Source organism: Mustela nivalis (genome assembly GCF_964662115.1).
Source record: "Mustela nivalis genome assembly, chromosome: 6".
NCBI lineage: Eukaryota > Metazoa > Chordata > Mammalia > Carnivora > Mustelidae > Mustela > Mustela nivalis.
The window spans coordinates 83,872,750-83,893,542 of record NC_139025.1 but is presented as its reverse complement, the minus strand read 5'-3'; the positions used below and the strand labels follow the sequence as shown (position 1 = coordinate 83,893,542).

The window sequence follows — 20,793 nt, the reverse complement described above, 5'->3', positions numbered from 1 at the left end:
GAGCCTGCTTCCCTCTCTCTCTCTCTGTGATCTCTCTCCATCTACTTGTGATCTCTGTCAAATAAATAAATAAAATCTTAAAAAAAAAAAAAAAGTTCACATAGGCCCATGATAAGTTTCCTGAATTGGGCCCATGCTGCATTGAACTGAGCTTAAACTGGGCTTGAACCCAGCACCTGCGGCTTTGGGCTTGTCTCCCACCTGTCCCATCCATGGGGAACTGCCCCAGGTCAAGTGGCAGCTTCTTACCTCGGGGGTCGGATTCCGAGGACAGTGCTTATGTTCAGCCACACCTAGTAGGCACACAAAGATAAAACCCTTAAAACTCTTTTGGTTCCCAGGCATTTGGCACTTCCTGAATTTGCTATAGTATAAAATGGATTTAAAGAACAACGATAAAGGCCTTTAAAAAGAGATTATGGAAGGAAGGTTCAGCTGCCAAAACCTGTGAAAGGAACAACTGGGAAGAGAAGAGGGAGGGAATGCACCCAGACAAGGTGTGACCGCGAGATCTTTCTGTGCAGCTGGCCACCAGGAAGGACTTCCCACCAGCTTTCCTAAGGTGCCACCTCAGGCCCCCTCTGCCCAGAGAACCTGACACTTCCTTGGGTCGCCTCTTTGACAGCTGTGTGCTTTTCCCCAGGAAACACACATGGATGCACAGGCAGGAGTTTTTGCAAGACATTAATAGGGTTCACGGAGTCTTCTTCCTCCAACACAGCCTGAACCTCTCTATGCTGCTGATGCAGAAAGACCATGAATTTTATACAAGCGAACTTCATGCACATTACCAAGGTAGTGCTTGTCAAAATACTCCTGAGCCAAATCACAATCTACCCCCCACCCCAACAAATGTGACAAGAGCTGCCTCACCATCTAGTTCGTTAGGGAGTGGCTGGTGAGTGGAGACTTTGCATATTAACTTAACCTTATAGGGAGATATATGGAAGTCGCTACTGTTGGCAAGAAGGTAACAGGGCCCCAGGCTCCAACAGGATGGAACATTTAGGCACTGCTACGTGGCCAGGCCATTAGTACAGCTCTACTCTGTTGTGCCCACCTTCAAGCCCACCTGGGACTTTGCAGCCTGCTAAAGGGAAGAGTCAGGTGAGAATAATTAGACAGGAACCCTTTGATAAAGAAAACAGTTTATTTTAAAAAGCTCTAATGTTCTGCCCTGTGCTTGGCCCCTGGATGGAGCTATGGTTGAGAGTTAGTACCTGTACAGGGCTGAAGGCAGAGAAGGTGCAGGGCAAAAGCTGGGTTTCTGGCGGGTCAGCCCCACCTCCCGTGTTGTGCATTTTTAAGAAGATGGCAGCAGTCCAGCTCCTGGTGGTAAGAAAATGTCGACTCCCAAGATTCATGTTTTAACCTTCCCTACAAGTTAAGCAGAAGTCATCTGCCTCTGTCATGATTTCCAAACCACAAAGTATTTAAGGGACGCTGGGGTAGCAGCAAATGGGGCTCAAGTCCTGGGTCATCAAGCCCACACATGTCATTTAATAATCCAAGTAATAAATGCCAACTCTTCAGCTCCAGGACTGGAGTCTCTAGGCTTTGCCTTCATAATCCTCAATCAAGCGAACCCTCCTCCTTCCTCTAGGACTCGGGTGGTGAGCCTGCAGTCGGTGGGATGCCAGGCGGCCCCACACTTCCTTCACACGTGAGCAGGAGGCCTGACGACAGACTCAGCTACTCCTTCCTCAGCAAGGGTCAGCAGTGAGCACACGGAGGCGGGCATGGGGCCTCCTCCTGAGGCATAGTCAGCCGGGATTCCAGGGTTCTGGTCAGACACCCAAGACATGGCTGCTTCTGAGCCCTAGCTCTGGGCCAGCACCGTTCCCCGGTTTGTTTGCACCAACTCACAAGCTCTTAGCTGGGGTTCTGGCCTATGAGGCTCAGCTAGAAACAGGTGGAACAGTGTCGCTAATTCTTCAGAGAAGTCCTGGAATAAGCAGAAAGATGACAGACAACACTGACTGACACATAATTCTGGATGGTACAACCTTTCTACTAAAAGGCAATATCCAGTATCAAGCCCGGCTAAGCAGTGATTAGACAACTTTATTTTTTCCCACCTGCCTTCTACACTGAAATGGACGTGACCCCTTTTCCCAGGAGTACTCTGGGACATTCGAGTTACACCAGGGAAAGTGAAATCTGACAGCAGACTCCACCACGGAGTACTTCACCACCAACATGTTTCATCTTGACAAACCGTAGGAGGGATAAATCATTCTGCCCTAGATCACAATAACATTAAGTACCAGCTGAGATTAAAATCTAGGTTATTCTGATTTTAAAAACTCCTACTCACGGTACCACGCTGCTTTCCAACTACCTACCTGCCTTCCCTCTTCCCTCCCCCCACATCTCAGGGCGGTCCTGAAGATACCTGACAAAATCCACTGAGCTTTGGGAAGATCTGAAGAATGCCTGGGCCCCATCACTTGCCTCATTTCAGGATAAAAGGGCATAGGACACCCGTTCTCTGTCCAGGTATGAGGAGATGAGAACTCCTTACCTTTGGCCACTGGGCGTCACGGAGGCTGCCCAGGCAGGCCTCTATCTCCGTCCGTCCCATGAGCCCTTTCTCTACCAGCTCCCGGAGCAAGAAGAGGAGCAGGTCCCACTGCAACACATACGGAGGAGGTCAGGGTGGCTAGGAACACACAGCGACCTTGACTGATCCAGAGGACAGAAAACTGCCAAAGAAGCTGCCTGGCGCCCACGATAGGGTGTCAAAGAAACTGAGCACCACTGCCAGAAAAGGGGAGTAAAGGAACCCCGGCCATGGCGGTAGGGTTAGAACAGGACTGCAGAGGGCTAAGGAGCCGGACTGCCCCCGGTCTGCCGGCTCACCTCCCTTGGCCGAGTATCTGCCAGAAGCCCCACATTTCTTGGGCTCAGCAGCAGTTGCAGTGGAACTGGCACCTGAAAGTCATCCTTCCACAAGGAGAGCAGCACGTGCAGGAGCCTTCGAGCCTGCCCTCTCTCTAGCCCGCGGGGTGATGGGGGCCCGAGGACAGGGATGTGGTCTGCCACTATGGGAAGAGAAGAAAGCCCAGCTTTAAGAGACGGAGGTAGGGTCCCCTAGCTGGCCCCTGGGAGGAAGAAGAAAACAAAGCTCCATGTGTGTCTAATCTTGCTTGTACCCAGCCCCGAGATCTGGGGGATCTGGCAAGAGTGAGAGAGAAGTCATGGAAAGGAGTCATACCAAGGAGGGATGCTAGATCCACAGAGCACTTTGCCAGATGCTGCTCGGCAGGTGGGCACAGGAACTATGGGGAAGAGGCAGGGAAAACCCCGGGTGTTAGCACCATCCTTACAGCTGCAGCCCCAAGCCACTGCAGCTCCGGTTCATGGGCGCCGGACAAAGACACTCAGCGGAGCACCATGCTGTGGCTCACCTGGCGGCACTGCAGTGTCTGGCCCAGCTGGCCCAGGAGCTGCTCCAGATGGTCCGGAGAAACTCCTTCCTCAGGGTCCCGGGGGCCCACAGCCAAAGACAGCACATCCTGGAGACAGCAGGGGTAGAAGCAGAGTGAAACTGCATACCGGGCTGGCACCTGGGAGGCCACAGAGAACGCGGCCTGAGGCAGGGATCAGCCAGTGGAAAGAGGCAGAAGGAAAAGGAAGACGGCCCCTGGATGAAGTGGAGGGGTCAAGGTGCCTTAGACCTGGGGCTCAGCCGGGACCGCACAGCTGGGAGAAGCAACCACGTGGACGCCAACAGATGAGGAGTGGGAGCAGGTCAGCCGAGGAACAACATGCTGCCTGAGCTTGAGATGTCCCTCGTCTTCAGAGAAAGGCGAACCTAGCCAATTCCGAGAGTGCCTGACTTGGCAAGCACTTAGGGGAGCCGTCCTGCTCCATACATGGTGGATTTTCTCTCTCTCAGGCTTCTCTGTTCATCTTCTCGGGAAAGTCCGGTTTCAGTAGAGAAAACCAGTAGCTAATGGTCATTTAGCCTTTTCTTCTCCCTCCTGGATACTCTCCATCTTTAGTTATTCCTCCTTAGCCCTAGTCCTAATCTTTGGCCCTACCAATAAGTAAAGAGTTGAGGCTCTGCCCCACTGCTCAACTCTGCTGCTGTAGCACAAGAACAGCCTTAGGCAATTCATAACTGAACAAGTGTGGCTGTGTCCTGACCCCTACTCTAGACAGGCTCTAAATTTTTCAGGTTGAGAGCAATGATAGTTTATTCTTACCATCAGTAACTAAATAAGCATCACCTCCCATAGAGGAGAACTACTGAAATCCGATCTCAAAAGCAGGTAACTGCCCCTTAGAGATTTTCCTACCTGTAAGTACCAGACAGGCCCTCGTGACCTGGCTCCCATCGGCACCTGTGTAATATGCAGCCCCTCCCAAACTTTCCCATCTGACTTCTTCCCCTTTCGGTGACTCAAGTACCAGAAGTCCGAGAAGAGCAATGAGGACAACCGTTCAGTTCAGCTCTGCCCCACCGAACCCCATTGTCATGATGGACACCGGACTAGCTGCACAACACAGAAAGCAGCTACACGAAACACTGCAGCGGACGCGAGGAAGGAGGGAGACCAGGAAAAAAGCGGGGAAAGGGCAGAGGGGAGGGGCGCAGGGAGGAGGGGAGCTGTGTACTTTGATCTCGGAGATGAGGTGGGAGGGGAGGGGAGCGTGGTGCTCACAGGCTCGGGAGCAGCCCCTCCGCTCCCCCCGGGCAGCTGCTTCGGGACCCTGGGCTCGAAGTGTGCGACTCACTGCCGCCTTCACCTCTCTCCTGATCAGTGCTGCAGGTCAAAGGGAGAACAGAAAGGGGTCACACCACGCCAACGAATGCCCAGCACTGTTTCCAGCTGCCTGGTGTTCTCCCCAAGGGCCTCACACTTTCTGCCAGTCCACTTTGGAAGAACGTGGCCAGCCCTCCCCTAGCCCAGACCTTACCTGTGATGTTGGCTGACAACCAAGTACAGGCTTTCTCTGTTGCAAGCCCCACAGCAATGTTCTCTGCGCTGCTTAGAACCTATGACCCAGAAGAAGTGCAGTGTCAGGGGCCCAGGGAAGCTTGCGGATGACATGAACATGCAAGGCGCCCCCAAGGCTGGGACCAACCCACAGGCCCACCCGCCACCAGCAGCCTCACGTACGCACAGCCCACGGCACACTCTCCCACCACCAGACACTAGTGTGCAGGCTCTCGGCCTCGTCCCTACTTACAGCTGCTGGGGTCTCCTCGGGAAGCAGTGCCCGTACAGCCCCAGGGCTTTTCTTCTGACAGAACCTGAAAAGAAACAGAAGCTTTCAGTGATGGCTAGAGATTTCAGCCTGGCTCACAGAAGGAAAGGCCAAGGGCACCCATCACCTGAACCAGGGTGGCCCTGCCTTGTGGAGGGTATAGTGGGGTGGGGTGGGGGGGGGGGAGAGAAGCACTGTCAGTCCTGAGCCCACCCCTGATCCCTGATGCGGGGAGGAATGGGACACCCAAACCCTCTCTTCCACATTCAACTTCAGACGTTGGGTCTGAAGCCCAAGATACGAGCCTACAGAGGAAGCAAAAGAACAAGGTGTGGTGTGGGGGGGTGGATTGGAGAGTACATGGAATAAAAGTGTGTGTGAAAAAGTCAGAAAAAGAAAAGCTGAGAGCGGGGACGAGGGTCCGAGTAGACCGGTATCTCTTACTCCCGCCCCTGGGTCAATGCCTGGGCCCCATGGGGGCACAGCTGGGAACACAAGATCTCCAACAGCTGGGCTGGATCTCCTCCGTCCTGTCCCTGTGTCACCAGCTGCTCCTGAAGAAGGGACTCGGCCTGGCGCACCAGATCTGCCACCAGCGTCGCCCTGCAGCAGGGACAGAGAGGCTTGGAGGTAGCTGAGGGAGCTGAATCAGAAAGGGGCTACAAATTCAAAGAAATCTGGTCAGAACTAACTTCAAAGAACGTTAGCAGTTTGAGCGTCCCCACCACGTCCTTCCCCTCAAGCTAACTTGCCTCAGACTGGCAACACGTCAGGAGATTTAAAAGGGGGAACACGTGAGGGAGTGAGCCCGTACCCCTCCATGGATCTGCCTTCCCAACCCTCTCAACCCTCGCTCACTTGATGTGTTTGACACAGTTAGAGCCAATTCTCTCTGCCACAAACTCCACAGTCCTGCGCAGGGAGGGCGGCTGGTTGTGGAAAAAGGCTTGGGCCAGCTGTGCCTATGGGGAGGTGGGAAAAGTGGGTCGTTTCCTTTCTCTTTCCCTCCCGGAGCTCCCTGCCTCCACCCAGCCCCTCACCTGCAGACCCTGGCTGGTCCGGGGAGGCTGGGCTCCAAGGCCGGTGGTGGTGGTGGGAGTGATCTTCCTCACAAAGCCCCCACTCCTCCCACTGCTGCCCGACACCCAGGATGCGAGCAGTTTTCGGAGCTCTCCTGCATCAGGGAAGCCCGAGTGCTTAGTTCCAGAACCACCCCTACCCTCCCAGGTATATTGGGCTTTAAGTATTTGTGGAGTAAAGTGGCTGAGGCACCCGGGGAACGCCTAAGGAGAACAGGTGTGAGGCCTACAGGATGCCTGCTGGGTACTCAAAAAGGGACAGGCCAAGGACCGAGGACCCTGGGCGGCAGAGCATCAATGTCCTCACCAATATAGGGGCAGCAGGTGTAGAGCAGGTGCTGGTCCACCACAGGCATGCCATCCTTGGGGAGAGAACAGAGCAGAGCTAAGGAGGCAGGTTTCTCTTCCTTCCCACTGTGCCAGAAATGGGACAGTCGGGGAAGAAAGTTACTCTAGGAACTCCCAGCCTGCCTGCCTCCTTTATTCCCACCCCCACGGCTCTGGCTGGACCCCAACACTCACCAACCCAAGCTCTGAAGCTACTGTATCCACCTCCAAGGCATCCAACTGACCCTCTTCCAGAAAGAATAGGTCCTCAGGGACTGTGGGAATCTGACAAAAGATCAGGGCAGTGCAAGCTGCAGTCTGCACTACAGACCTCGTGGCTCCAGGAGCAAAGCCACCTTCCTCTAAAACCATGGGATTCCCACCTCCCCTTCACCTCCTATCTTCTGAGTCTGACCTCAATCAGACTCAGATATCCTCCCACTCCCCAACTCCCGCCACACTGGCTGCCTCCCTTCCCCAATCTGGATCTTCCCTCACTCCACTAACCTGGAACAGCCAGCCCAGGACAGCTAGCAGCAGCAACTTGTTCAGGAAACACATCTCCCCTTCACTTTCCTTTGACAAGACCAAGCTCCTAACAGGAACATTAGGGCCAAGAAAGAAATGGAAGGGAGTAAAAGAAAGCTATCATAGGGAAGGTAACTCTCAAAAGCAGCCCAAAAGGAGACAGCTGTCATGCAGGCGAGCACGATCTCCTCACTGCCCTTTCCCAGATCTGTATTCCCTCTTAGCTGGGCCACAGGAGGAGTCGAAAAGGCACAATCGAAGTGCAAGGAACCTCCCGGTTCTGCCGTGGACCCAAGCCTGCATCTTCCCTGGGGATCAGCCTTGGCCTGGGCTATGTGGCCTCCTCCCTGACAGTGCCCTCAGCTCTAGCCCTGCCCTCACTGCACTCACCGGTGTAGGTGTAGCAGGACAGTGAAGATGCTGCGGTAATAGTCCAGCAGGGGCACGATGTGGTCAGCGAGGGAAAGGAATTCCACCAGCCAGGGCACGGTGAGCACGGCTCGGCGGGCCCGCAGCCCCTGCTGCAGCAGAGCCCGCACGTCCAGGGCTGGGGGCACCTGGCGGGGCAGGGCTCGATCAGTGGATGAGGCTGGGGGCCAGACATGGCCTCCAACTCCAGGACTCTGGGGCCCCTCTCAGCCCTCCTTACCAGAGCCCCCATTCACCTGGCTCCTCAGGGCCAGAATGGAGTCCTGGAGCTCACGGGTTGGGGGTGGCTCAGGCCCCCGGTATGGCAGGAAAGCCACAAAGCCCAGGAATTTAGCCAGAAGCCTCAGGCTGAGCAGCACCATGGCAAACTGCCTCCGTTCCCCCTGCAAGGGATCAGGGAAGTAAAAGGTCCTAAGCATAGGGCTTCTAGAATAATTATGAATCTCTCATAAATTCTTGACTTCCTAGGTCAGAACCCTGTATTCTTCCTCATTCTGCTTTCTAACCTGCCAGTCCACGTCTGATTCCCCATCTTCATCGCTAGGCTCAGGTTGGGGCAGGGCAAGGCTGTTGAGCTCCCGGATCTTCAAACTCAGACTGTCCATGAGATGCTGATTAAACTGGAAGCTAGGAAGGAAGGGGAAAAAAAAAAAAAAGAGAGAGAGACTGGCAGAGGTGTAGAAAGACCCAGAACAGAGAAGAGGTGCTGCAGACAGAAAGCAGTGGGGTACAGAGGCGAGGCAAAGGAACAGTGAGGTTACCTACGTGGGTAAAAGAATGACAAGGGAAACAGAGGCAGAAGTGTGAGCTGCAAGGAGCCTGGCCATTGCCCAGGCCCACCCTGTTAGATTCCAGGCAAAGAGAGAGACAACTGTTGCCCTTCTCAACAACTGTTACCCTTCTCGAAAGACAAACCTCTCCTGGCCCTAGCCCCACTCCCTGCAAGACACAGGGGACCTTTACCTGCTGGCACTCAGGATGAAGTCCCTGAAGAAGCCCTGACAGCCTGGGAAGGTGGGGGGTGGGCAGGGTCCCCCGCTGCTCTGAGGGGCCACAAGCCTCTCCTGCAGGCGCCGCAACCTCCCCAGCTTGTCCGCTCCAAGCATACTTAATACATCCGGAGCCTCCCCCAAGACAGTGCCTCCAGTGCCACCAGGACTCTGACACATCTGAGGCAGAGGAAAGAGGAGACAAAATAAAAAGGAGGACTGAACAAAATAGGGCAGAAGTAATGAACATTTAGGGAATGCCAACCCCGTATCAGATGCAACAGATCTGTTTTTCAAGGTAGGGATGAAATTGTTTTATAGGTGAAGAAGCTAAAACTGCAAGGTGAAACATTTGTCTACGGTCCCTGGAGCTAGAGTTCGAAATCAGGCCCAAGTAGTGCGCCAGTGCTCTCTCTACCACAGCACAAATTGAGCGCAAGAAGTAGTGAGAGTCTGCAGGCGGGCAGGGCGTGGAGGACTCATGAGAGAGGGTCTGGCTCCTCTTTGTCGGCCTGATTTTGGCCACTGCTCCCCCACCCCCAAGGGAACAGAAGTGTTCAAACTCCAGCCCAGGACCTGTCTGGCTGTCCGCCCCATCCCAGAGTACCAGTCATTACTTGGCTGCCTTTAATACCTACTATCCCCTGTAATTTCCTGCTGGGGCTATTACCTGGAGAAGTTGTTTCTGGAAAAGCCGAACAAAATGGCTGTGACTGCAGGCTGCAGAGAGCTGACCCATCATGGCTCTGAGGAGTAAGAGGCAGGAATGTGAGGGAAGGAGGAAGGGGACAGAAGTCTGAGAGAATGAGCTAATCCTTGGGCTCTTCAGTCCTTTACCAGGGGCCCGAGCAGACCTTGGCCAGAGTTGGCCATCACAAGGTAACAGGTAAGTACACCTCACAGTAACAGGTAAGGGACACCTTCCTTCCTCAGCATCAGCATCCCTCAAGGCTACAGACACACTTAACATGATAAGAAGTGTACCACCCCTCTCATCTTCAGTCTACACTGGGCTCCAGTGAGTTTCATGACCCAAGTGGCAGGCAAATCCCTGGACAGAAGATACTCTCTCTGCAACTCATCACACTATGCGAAGTCCTCAGAACTGCTGAACTCCATGATGGAGAAAATGGGAAGTTGCAAACAGTCTAATCGGTGACTTGGGCCAAGTACTCCATCACTCTAGCAATTTGGGGAAAGGGTTTTGCACTTAACTAGACATTAGCCATCATAGAACAAGTCTGGGTCACATCTGAGTGCAAGGAGCTAGCCAAACAAATCCCTTCTGAGTTGGGCCAAAGCTGCCAGTAACTAGAGATGAAGGAGCACAGAAGGTAACTGCGGGCTAGGGGTCGGGGAAGAGCCCCCCTCCAGTCAGCTACCAGAACACCACTAAGCTGCCCACTGCTGGAAGCAAGCGAGGGACAACATGACCAGTGTGGGAGCACCTACCTGATCCTGCTGCCCAAGCCCTTCTCAAAATCCCAGCCAGGCTCCTCGTGCCGATCTTCCCACTCTCGAAGGACCTCAAAAAACACGTCCCTGATGGACATAAGAATGCCTGATCAACTGAGACATGGGTGAACTCACCGACTACGAGGAGTGCCTTCTCTAGCTCAGAGGAACGGAGGATGGGACTATCCATAGCCCCATTCCTTTTCCTCTCCAAAGTTCTCTAGATGACGAGAATGCTGCAGACCCAGTGGCAGCATGCCAAAGGACTCACAGACCCTGGTGCACAGCAAAATCCGGTTCTCTCTTATTGGAGAACCCCGTGACTAAAGTCATACACCTGTGAGAAGGCTGCTAAAATTGGAGGTTCAAGTCCACCGCAGGAAACAAAATGAAGGTACATTTTGAAGGCCGTTCTGAGGGGTGAAAGGGAAGGGCCCAGTGGTGCTAACCTACCACCTGCTAGTGCCAAACTCCTAGTTTCTATGGAAACAACATAGGCTGCCTATCCCAGGGAAAATGCCGCCTCGTTTCCTCCCCAAAGTTCCCTTTTCTTATCACCTCTGTTTTTTGAAAGTATGAAAGGCTCGGTCACTGGAGAAGTTGGCACGATTGTCTGTTTCTGGCTGAAAGGAGACAGCTTGAGCAGAGGGTGGCATTGCCAGAGAGACCTAAAATACGGGAGTGACATTAGGGATGGAACACTCACAGGTCGTGCTCAGAAAACTTCACCCCCGCATTTCTGCCGAGTTAGCCCATGTGACAGTAGGGTGGTGGCACCAGGCTGCCTGAAGGATGAGGCTGGGGAAGGTGAGGTCCGGGCTATGCAGGGTCCCTACCTTGGCAACGCTGCCCTCATAGGCAGCTCGGAGGCGGCCTTGCAGAGCAGGAGAGAAGCACAGCAGCCGCTCGTTCTCAGCCAAGAGCTTCAAGGTCCCTTTGTCCAGGTAGGAAAGAACCCTACAGGGACAAGAGCGCATCTGACTGAGAAGGGGATGCACTGCAAGTAGGAAACAGGCACCTGTGCACCACAGAGAACATTATCAGGAACATGGAGCAGGTATGTAAGGCAAAGTCATGAGCCGAGTGTTTAAGATGCTGAAGGCAAGGGGGGCAGGAAAGACCCCTAAGGAGCAGGGAAAGATTAGACACAAACCCAAACGGCAGATGCCAAGACTATAGGGGGCAATTTGATTCTTTCAGGGGTTAAATTCATAGCCTTGACACAAAATGATAGGCTACATGTAGGAAGAGGCCCAGGGTCACTGTGCCTTTGGAAAGCCCAAGCACTTACCCCATGTGGCCAGAGAAGCAAGTGGACAATGGGAATAAGGCTTAAATGCCTCAGCTGGGGAAACTCACTGAAACTGATGCTCCAAAACCTGCACTGCAAAGAAGACACAATCATGGACACTCTGGAACAGTGGGCTTTCCAGGGAATCTAGAAGGATAGTACCAAGTTGTCAGTTAAGAACTGTTTCATCTCCAGACCTCGTTTCCAAAAAGAGGCTTGCCCACTAACCTGGTGCTCCTGGACTTGGTTCAAGGTCACCGTCCTTGGTGGCCACCATCCTCCGAGCAGTAAGGAGCTGAAGGACGAAGAAAAGCTCCAAGAAGAGGTTTGGTACCAGGTTCTCTGGATATAAAAAGAAACCCCAGGGTGTTCGGTACCATTTGGAACCAAGGCTCAGTTTCGCACACCTTAACATTTTTCCTACCCCACCCTTCCTCAAGCATCCACTCCAGCACCCTTTGCTCCCACCCACCGGCAATGCATGAAGAGTAGACGAGGGCTATCAGCTCCAGGCGCTGGCGGGAAGACACTCTGGCAGGATCAGCGGATTCGGCTGTGAGGTTTCCTGTCCAGCTGGGGAGGGGAGGCCCCAATTCTGAGGTGGCACAGGTGGTAGAAGGTGACTGCTGCAGCTGCTTAGAGCTATGGGGACAGAAAGATGTCATGAGCAGTTCCCCTAGCTTCCAGCACACAGCAACACTCCGGTTCCTCCAGAGCAGATGTCCACAGCCCAGGAAATAGACCCAAGGCTCCCATGGGCAAACTAATCTCAGAGAAAAGCCCTTCAGATCCCCCAGTGGGAGGAAGCTGACAACCCAGGGAATGGCAAGGTCATACCGCTCCTTCCTGAGCATCTCCCGCTCCTCTTGCAGACTTCGGCACCCTGGGGGAAGGCCATGGCCCCAAGGGCTAGTGTCCGGGACTGAGGGTTGGGAACTGGGGACACAGTTGATTGGGGGTGAGGTGAAGCAGGTCTTGGGCTTGGAGAGTGACCGCTCTTCGCTCACAGGAGTTGGATTAATCCTGCGTGAAGGCTTCGTCCTGCTAAGTGGCCACAGGTTTTTATCAAATTCCTATCTTCCAACATGTCCCCCTCCACCGCCTCAAGGGCGGGGGCCGCTTGCAAAGTGCCCCTCACTACTGTGGTTATCTCACCCCCAACCTTCCGGCCATTCCCACGCTCAACTGCGGAGCGCCCGGCCCTAATTTCCTGACTCCCCTCGCACAGCCTTTGTGCCACCCCGCTCGTGGGGGAGGGCTGATTCTCACCCTGCAGGGCCGGGGGGCACCGAGCCTACGGGAGGGAACTCCTCCAGGTTGCTGAGGTTTGGCGGGTCAGAGCGCACGAGGCTGGGGCTGCCGGGGCTGCCAGAGCCCCTGGACCTCCGGCCCCCAGCCCAAGGCTGACTCTCTCCGACGACCCCCTCCTCCAGGCCCCCAGGGCCGCGGCCTCCCCGCTCGCGGCCCGGCCCCGGGCCCCGCCTCCTGCCCCCGCGGCGGGCTGAAGGGGCCTCGGCGGCGGCGGCGCTCGAAGGCTCGGTCGGAGGGAAGAGCTGGCTGCGCGCCCCGCGGCCACCCCGCGGCGGGCCCCCCGGCCTCCCTGGCAGAGCTGCCGAGGAGCCCGTGGCCTTGGCGGGGGTTGGGGGGCCCTGCGGGAGGACGCGGCTGCTCTGCTCCCTCAGGAAGTTCAGCAGGAACGGCACGAATTCCTTCCGCAGTGGCCGAAGGGAGCTGAGCGCGGCCGCCTCCCCGGGGTCATCCTGAGGGAGAAGCGGCAAGGGATGAGAGGGTCAGCGGCCAGCCCGGCGCCACGAGCAGCCGGGACCGGAGGGCACGCTGAGGCGGGCGGCCCGGACAGCGGCCCCTAGTTGGAGCGCACTCGGCCCGGGCTGACAGCCAGGCACCCTAGAGAAAAGGGACCTGAGGGATGGTATCTCCGCGGAAAGCAGATTCCGGTCAGGCCCGGGGGTGTGCAGGGACTGTTACCTCGGAACTCTGGGCGCTGCGAGCGATCCACCGCACCGCCGCCGCGACCGACACCTCTTCTCGCAGCAGCGACTCCAAAACGGCCGCCATCCCGGTCCGGGCGCTTGAATGCGATTGCGCAGGCGCCGGCGCGCCACGGGCGGCCTGGGAGGGGCGGAGCCGGCCGGCAGAGCGACCGTTGGGCGGCTGGGCGGAGGGGCGGGGCAGAGGGGCGGAGCCGGGGCTTCCCCGGGCTGAGTTCGGGCTCAGGCCATCGGGCAGGGCCGCAGCCGGCTCCGCGCCACCTGACCACAGCCCGGTGGCCCGCCAAGCAGAGCCGGCCGCACCGCGGTCGGCGAGGCCCAGCTCCGGCTGCCCGGGCGCGCGGGGCGACCTGTGGGGACTCGACATGACGGGAGACCGAGGACCAGGGAGAGCGGATGGATGGTAAAGATGAACAACTTTCCGGAGAGACACCTACCTTCTACGATAAGCACACACTTTTCTTTCAAGAGGTTTTGCCCCCCCCCCCTTTTTTTTTTCTTCAAGATTTTTTTTTTTTTTTTTTTTTTTTCCGAGAGCGCAGGAGAGGGAGAAGCAGACTCCTCGCCGAGCAGGGAGCCTGACTCTGGGCTGGATCCCAGGACCCCAGGTCGCCAAGATCACGAGCTAAGTGAGCCAAAGTAACCCACCTAGCCACCCAGGCGCCCCTCAAGAGTTTACGTTTTCTAGATTCAGCCGTCACCACCTTGAAGAAGTTAGGATAAAATTCGCCTAGCCTCATTTGACCACTTAAGACTAAGAATTCCTGCAAGGACGATTTTTAGAATCCTCAGCCCGCTACCCTTAAACGCCTCAGGTGCACACGGAATCACCTGTCTGTATCTTTACCTTACACCAGGTTCTTATTTCAACTGCTCTGCAAGATGAAATGTTAAGAGGCACATGCTTGAGTTATTTCTTAATTTCTCTTATTTGGAAACACGTGATAGGCAGCTCTTTAGAGGTTGTTACTAGCTGAGATAAGAAGGGGAAACCAGGCAGGGAAAGACAGATGGCACTAACATTCCAGGTCAGACCATACAAGGTGGGGGAGAAGCAATGCCCATGTGAGTGCCTCCTGAGAGTTCCTCAGGTTCAAAGGAAGGTCACAGGTGGAAAGTAGAGGGTGGTGGGGAGCACGGTGATGGGGAGCAGGAATGACTAGTGCTTCCTGTGGAGAAGGAGAAAGTATGTTAAAAAATGAAGGGCTTAGAGGGAACTCTTAGCACTTGCTAGTTTAAAAAATATATATTTTATATGTCAGGGCAGGGGGGGGGTCCACAAGCGGGGAATGTCAGGTGGAGAAGGCAGAGGGAGAAGCAGGTTCCTCCTCCCCAAGCAAGGAGCCCGATGGCCCGATGCGGGACTTCATCCCAGGCAGCCGCTTAACCAACTGAGCCACCCGGTTTTGAGATTTTATTTGGGAAAGAGAAAATCTTTTTTTTTTTTTAATTTTATTTATTTATTTGACAGAAATCACAAGTAGATGGAGAGGCAGGCAGAGAGAGAGAGAGAGGGAAGCAGGCTCCCCGCTGAGCAGAGAGCCCAACATGGGACTCGATCCCAGGACCCCGAGATCATGACCTAAACTGAAGGCAGCGGCTTAACCCACTGAGCCACCCAGGCGCCCCGGGAAAGAGAAAATCTTAAGCAGACTCCACACTCAGCGGGGAATGGGGCAAGGGGCTCAATCCCAGGACACTGAGATCATGACCTGAGGGGAAAGGAAGAGTCCGACACTTAACCTGCTTAACCAACTAAGCCACCTAAGCGCCCCTTAGCACTTGCAGTTTCATTACTTCATCTTCATGGGGAACCATCTCCTTGTATCCCAGAACTCTGGCTTTTATCTGTAGGGGTACTGAACACATAGCTTCTAGTCAATCCACTGCTGCTTTTTCTAGGTCACTTCTGGATGTGGTGGTACTGCATTTATAGCAACACCTTCTGTTCCCTGTTGGGCTTGTAACCTATGGTGCATGCAATAACTTTATTAAATTAGAAAAACATTTTCCCTTTTTGAAAGCAAACCATCACACAAACAGAACTACAGTGTGCATGCGGAATGAATATTTTATTACTAGATTATAAAAATAAAATACAAAATAATTTTAAAACAGAACTTAAAACACTGTACAAAGCTTTAATATGATACAAATGGGAAAATTAAATAAATAATTACACTTTTATGTACAGATGGCCTATACAAAAGCACTCCATGTTTCTGCCAATACTCTTATGTCCTCGGTTGCCTGAGCAAAAATGCATAAAGAGGGCTGCTTGGAGGGAAAAGGACAATACAATACCTTTGGAGGTATTTCAAAGAGCAACTTCTCATCACTCTGGTTTCATGAAGAGGAGGAGAAAGGGGGAAAACTGTGGGATTACTAAAGTCCTCTATCCTAACTTAACTGGTTTTGCTCAACAAGAAAATTCTTCTGGTTTATGGTTCAATCTGATAGAACAATTGCCAGTAGTTCCTAACTTTCAAGAATTATATCTAAGTCAAAACTAGATGTCTCCCCTCTTTTTTCCTAAAAGCCGCAAACCGATACATAAATGATCCAATGAAATCAGCGCTGATGATTTTAGGAATGGAGCCGGGAAGGGGATGGGAACTGTGCAAGGTGGAGGAGTGTGTGGGCTCAAGCATGGGTCACCTTAACAGTTGTCTTCTTTGTTCAGCTCACTCAATCCAATTTCAGAGCCCCTAGTGGCAGAATGCTGTGTTTCTTTCATCTTCCTAACTGTATCTTTGAAAGCTTTCTACCTTAGTGAACTAATTTATCTATCTTGTGAATCATTTAAAAAGAAAATAGTTTTGAAAAGTCCTAAGGGCTTTCCCCTCCCTGGGTTACTCCCTAAGATAATTCACATTCAAAACTCTAGTCACCTTGTTTATCATGGGTGAATGAAGAACAAAGCCCAGATTCCAAATATGGGGAAATGCTGTGAATGAATTTTTAGGGATTTTAAACTACTGTAAGGTGGGGAGAAAGGGTCATATGGCAAGGATAGTGTATATTAAAAACTTGGGTTTATGCAATGTTTTTAGCTGGATGAGTGAACAGTTCTGTACACAACATGAAACAGTAGTAAACTACTGAAAATAGAGGTAAAATTTCTATCATTAGTGTGTAAAGCTATGTCATGGGCAAATTCTCTAGTCACATAGGCCCAAAGATCTGCCTCATGGAATCCTATACTGTAGGTAGAGGAACCCAGAACCACTGGCCGGCCCATGGGTACTGAAGAGACATGGCAGCATCACCAGTGACACACATGTACTATACCCACACGGTCACTTCCAACTTAACAGGCAGGCTCTCTTAAAGTTCCAAAGGATAATGAAGGAAAAGACTTCACTTCCTTTACATGTCTCCTCAGACCAAAGATCCGGCAAAGTGTAAGGAAATATTCAAGTCATTACTAAATGTTACTTCTTGGCTATTCAGTTTTTTTGAGATCACATATAATAACCACAAAGTGATCCTGATCTAGTCACAAACTTTCATTTTCTGATCCAGATTTGCTCAAGGGGAATGATTAAACATCCAGCTTACATTCTGAAAGTCAGAGCAGATCATCATGACTCACTTAGACAAGGTACTGATGGGCCAGGACTCTATCATTTCATGTCTAGCCAAGGATTTCTCAGGGACTGAGGTGTGCAGCATCCACATTCCCCTTTAATAAAACACTAGGAATCCTGGTCCCTTGTCTTGGAGCTCCCTAAAAACTAGAGGAATTCCCCAGACACCTCCTGCAGATCCCCCTTGCACTGTCAGCAGCAGATTCTTCAGGCTCCTGAGATGGTCTGGGTTAAGGTTCTCCTAATTCCAAAGGGGCAGCCAAACTACTGAGAAAATCCAATGAGAGATGTTTCCACACTCCTCCCCCATCCTTGCAGTGTACCCCAGAGTTCTACTGGATGGGGGGAGTGGAGTGGGATGTTCTAACCACCAGGGGGCAGGGGGCATTTCTGTGCACCACGTCCTCCTGTGTGGTCTGGGGACATGCAGTTGCCACGTGTTCCCTTCTTTAAGTTAAGGTCTAAACCCACACCCATGAATTTGGGACTTGGGTGAATATGGACCTGTGGGGATGGCCATAGTGGTTACACACCTCAATCTTGTAATACTTTTTGTGTTAAAACCTAGGTAACTCTTCTGCAAATAAACTGTACAGACCCAATCTCAAGAAAGTTGGACAATGCCACTGTCATCAACCCTTCTATCTCTCCTCAGTGATACAGGTGCCAAAATACGTCTCCCTTTAGGCAAAGTCCCAACACATCTGTGGTAAATGCACATAAACAGAAGTGGGCAGAATATAAAAGAGTGAATGTAAACAACTTAATTCCAAAATACATGAACATGACAGAGGAATGGTTCTCTAACATATGTCGTGTTCTGATAGATACAAAGAAATGAACAAAGTCTTGAAATATGAAAACTTTGATCTCCAAGACTATATCTAGATTTATCTACAAATTAATATATTTTCAAATAGCCAGAATAAGATGCATTTTTTTTTCCCCTAAGCTGCTAAACTCTGAATTCCGGATCCTGTTTCTCCTATCACCAATTTCTAATGTTAGGTTAAGAATGTAGTTCCTAGAACAAAGAATCCTCTAGGGGAAAAGCATCTGTTTTTAATTCAAAGCTATCGGGTATAGAAAAACTTATTATAGTTTTAACTATCTGTGTGTGGGTTTATAAAACATGCACCAATGTACACTTTTTCCTTGTAGATTGAATGCAACCATAGAAACATTTGCATAAAAATCTGTGGCCTGGGAAGAATCTCTGATGATAACCAAAGAGCCACAAGTCCCCCTAGTGGTCAGGAGCTGAGCAGAGATACTGCACAACTAGTCCGCTGAATCAGTAAGCAGCTGGGATCTGCTTGGTATTTTAAAGCATATAATACAAAGTGGATAATGACAACAGTGGGCATCAATTACCATGTTGGTACTTATCTAGGACTGGATTGACTTGGCAACTTTTACAAAAAAAACCATTCACTTCACAACATGCAACTTAAGAAACGCAAGTGTGCTGGTGCCCTTGTCAGCAAGGCCAGCTTGCACACCGAGGTGGGAATGACGGCGCCCGCCTGAGGCTTCCCGTTCAAAGATGTTTACAGTCTATGCTTTAAGGTTACACTTGATAAGATCCTATTTTCCTTTGTTCGTTATACATTAAAGTTAAATGCCTTTATGCTGTGCAAAAAGATGGCCAGTGAAATTTTAATATTTTAACCCATCTGTATACCCTGGAGATTTGGCGGCAAAATGCAAGAATGCTGCTGATGGGGACTGAAAGGTGCGAATCCATTTTCTGCTCCACCCAAGTAACTCCGGAGACTAGACATGGCGGGGTAAGGGCAAGTATGATTAGGGCTGCCATTGTGTTGTGAGAGGAGAAACCAGGACACACCTGATTTTCGAAAGCTGATTTTCACTTTTGCCCCTTACTACTTTTCATATAGTTTGGCTTGACTTTAATTAATGGCCATGTCCCTCAGCTTAGATAAAATAACCAAAGTGGTTTAAAATTACTTGGATGATCTGTTTCTCACTGAAATCTGTAATATGCCATCACTTAAAAAAAAAAATAAGTAACTAAAACAACAAACAACCAACTCATTCTCTGTATCATATCTTAAAGCAAAAACAAAAATCCTTGTGCCAAAAATGTTTTGCTCAGGGCTGCCAACTTCTCTTTTTAGCCTGAGACACTGAATATCTAAAAGCACAAACTACGCTTTTAAAAACCATAAAGTAAATCTCTATATGATAGTACTTTTACGTGGACCTATTGATACATATAACTAGTCTGTTTTCTTTTGAAAGTATCAGAGCTGAAACATCTTTGGTTAACTCTTTCCTCTACATGCAAGATGAAGTATTCTTATACACTGAGGCTATTTCTCTCTGGATACGGAGTTCGTCGGTGCCATCTGGAAAAGGGGGCAACATAGTGGAAGAGTTGGGAGAAAAACAGAAGAAACGAAGAGAGAGAATACACCCAATTGCCATGTTGCCATCACTGTTTGTTTCGACCGCTAGAAGAGAAATACCAATAAGAAATAACACACACACATGACTATAGCCTCATCTGCTTTTCCAATGGTTATGATGGGCATGCTTCTAATGACAGGGGTCAGGATTTAAAGCTGGCTACTTTTAGCACAATTTAGCTAATACAAGAGAAAAAAGAAGATAATTCCTTAATTGTAGACTGCTCCACTCCCCCACCATCCAAAAAGTAGTGAGGTGCAAAGAGCAATGTAGAATGGCAATTTTTAAGAGTTTTTTTTTCCCTTTAAATCAATTTATGTCAGACCCATGATTATTGCCCTAGTTTATCCCCTTTAACCATAAGGACAGAATGATGTGATCAACGTGACAAATTTTTGAGCCAGTATTACAAGCGTGTCCCAGTAATTTTTTCCCCTATCAAAATCTTTTAAAAGTGAAAATTAAATAGCCTATCTTGGCTTGAAGGCTGCCAACCCTTGCATTATACACAAAGAAGGCAAGAAGAATCTGAAGGGTCCCATGCCAAGAACATATTTTCGGAAAATGAAGACAGGCGAGGCCCAAGTGTACACGAGGCACACAATAAAAAGGAATTTCACCATCTGTGATCTTGAAATTACAAATGGAGAAGGAGAAAGAATGAGTTTATATAAGCATATGTTTCTCTATATATTTATAAATATTTATACCATTTACCATGAAGACATGCAAGTAGTGTTATAGCAAATATTATACAATATCATACAGAAGGACTGGTCTTCCAGTATTACAGTTGCTTTAATTACATAGCAAATATGTCTTATCTATTGCATTCCTCTGTAGTGCTTGAAACCGGAGAGAAATTAAGATTCCACACTATGCTACATTTCTTACAGGAGATCGTATAGGACTCGATAGTGTTTGGAGTTTCGGGGTTTTTTTGTTTTTTTGTTTTTTGTTTTTTTAAAAACAGCTCCGCACAGAGAGAACAAGAAGACCAGTGCAGCTTCAGGGCAGCTTTGATGCAGCATCATTAGAATGTAGTCACCTGGTGAGGAAACAGACTTCTTTCTTTTTGTTTTTTGTTTTTTTTCCCTTTTTTTTTTTTCTGGTTTCCAATTCAACCATATTCGATTTGGCAGCAAACACAAGGTCAAAGAGAAAGCACAGATGTTTGCTAGAAGGCAAATTGCAACAGCAAGCAGACCAATTTACCTGACCTCAATAAGGTCTGTACAACACAAAACACCTACAGAGTAGAAAAGAGCCCATTGGAAAAATCTAGCATAATTTACTTTTGCCTGATTCCTATTAGCAGAAGACTGAAATGAGAACAAACACGCTCCTCCTTGCAGCTTTATAAATTGAGGTTACAAGGAAATCAGGTCCAAAAGCCCAAACATTCAAACTAAAGCATAGGAGAAGCAGTAATAAAACAGTAAAAGA

The 20,793-nt window shown here is 50.7% G+C and overlaps 1 protein-coding gene across 5 annotated transcripts; it reads right to left on the bottom strand.

Moving 5' to 3' along the window:
* Positions 1-1,131: 1,131 nt before the first annotated feature.
* CDAN1 (codanin 1) lies at positions 1,132-13,409 on the bottom strand. Of its 5 annotated transcripts, none has more exons than XR_014312975.1 (28): positions 13,302-13,409; positions 12,585-13,075; positions 12,153-12,359; positions 11,788-11,957; positions 11,544-11,657; positions 11,384-11,462; positions 10,861-10,981; positions 10,583-10,692; positions 10,022-10,111; positions 9,240-9,315; positions 8,544-8,749; positions 8,087-8,207; positions 7,817-7,963; positions 7,542-7,708; positions 7,131-7,218; positions 6,819-6,908; positions 6,604-6,658; positions 6,258-6,391; positions 6,076-6,179; positions 5,662-5,820; positions 5,200-5,263; positions 4,927-5,005; positions 4,671-4,772; positions 3,411-3,518; positions 3,218-3,281; positions 2,863-3,044; positions 2,525-2,632; positions 1,132-1,945 (listed from the first exon to the last, which is right to left on the bottom strand). XR_014312975.1 is itself a non-coding variant. In XM_082735397.1 (28 exons), exons 1-28 carry the CDS (start codon positions 13,389-13,391, stop codon positions 1,820-1,822), a joined length of 3,699 nt encoding a protein of 1,232 aa, XP_082591523.1. In that variant the 5' UTR covers positions 13,392-13,409; the 3' UTR covers positions 1,132-1,819. The 5 variants fall into 5 exon arrangements, 3 of the variants coding, with proteins under 3 accessions (XP_082591523.1, XP_082591525.1, XP_082591524.1); XM_082735397.1 differs by having other exon boundaries at positions 4,624-4,772; XM_082735399.1 differs by having other exon boundaries at positions 4,624-4,772; positions 11,384-11,408.
* Positions 13,410-20,793: the final 7,384 nt, after the last annotated feature.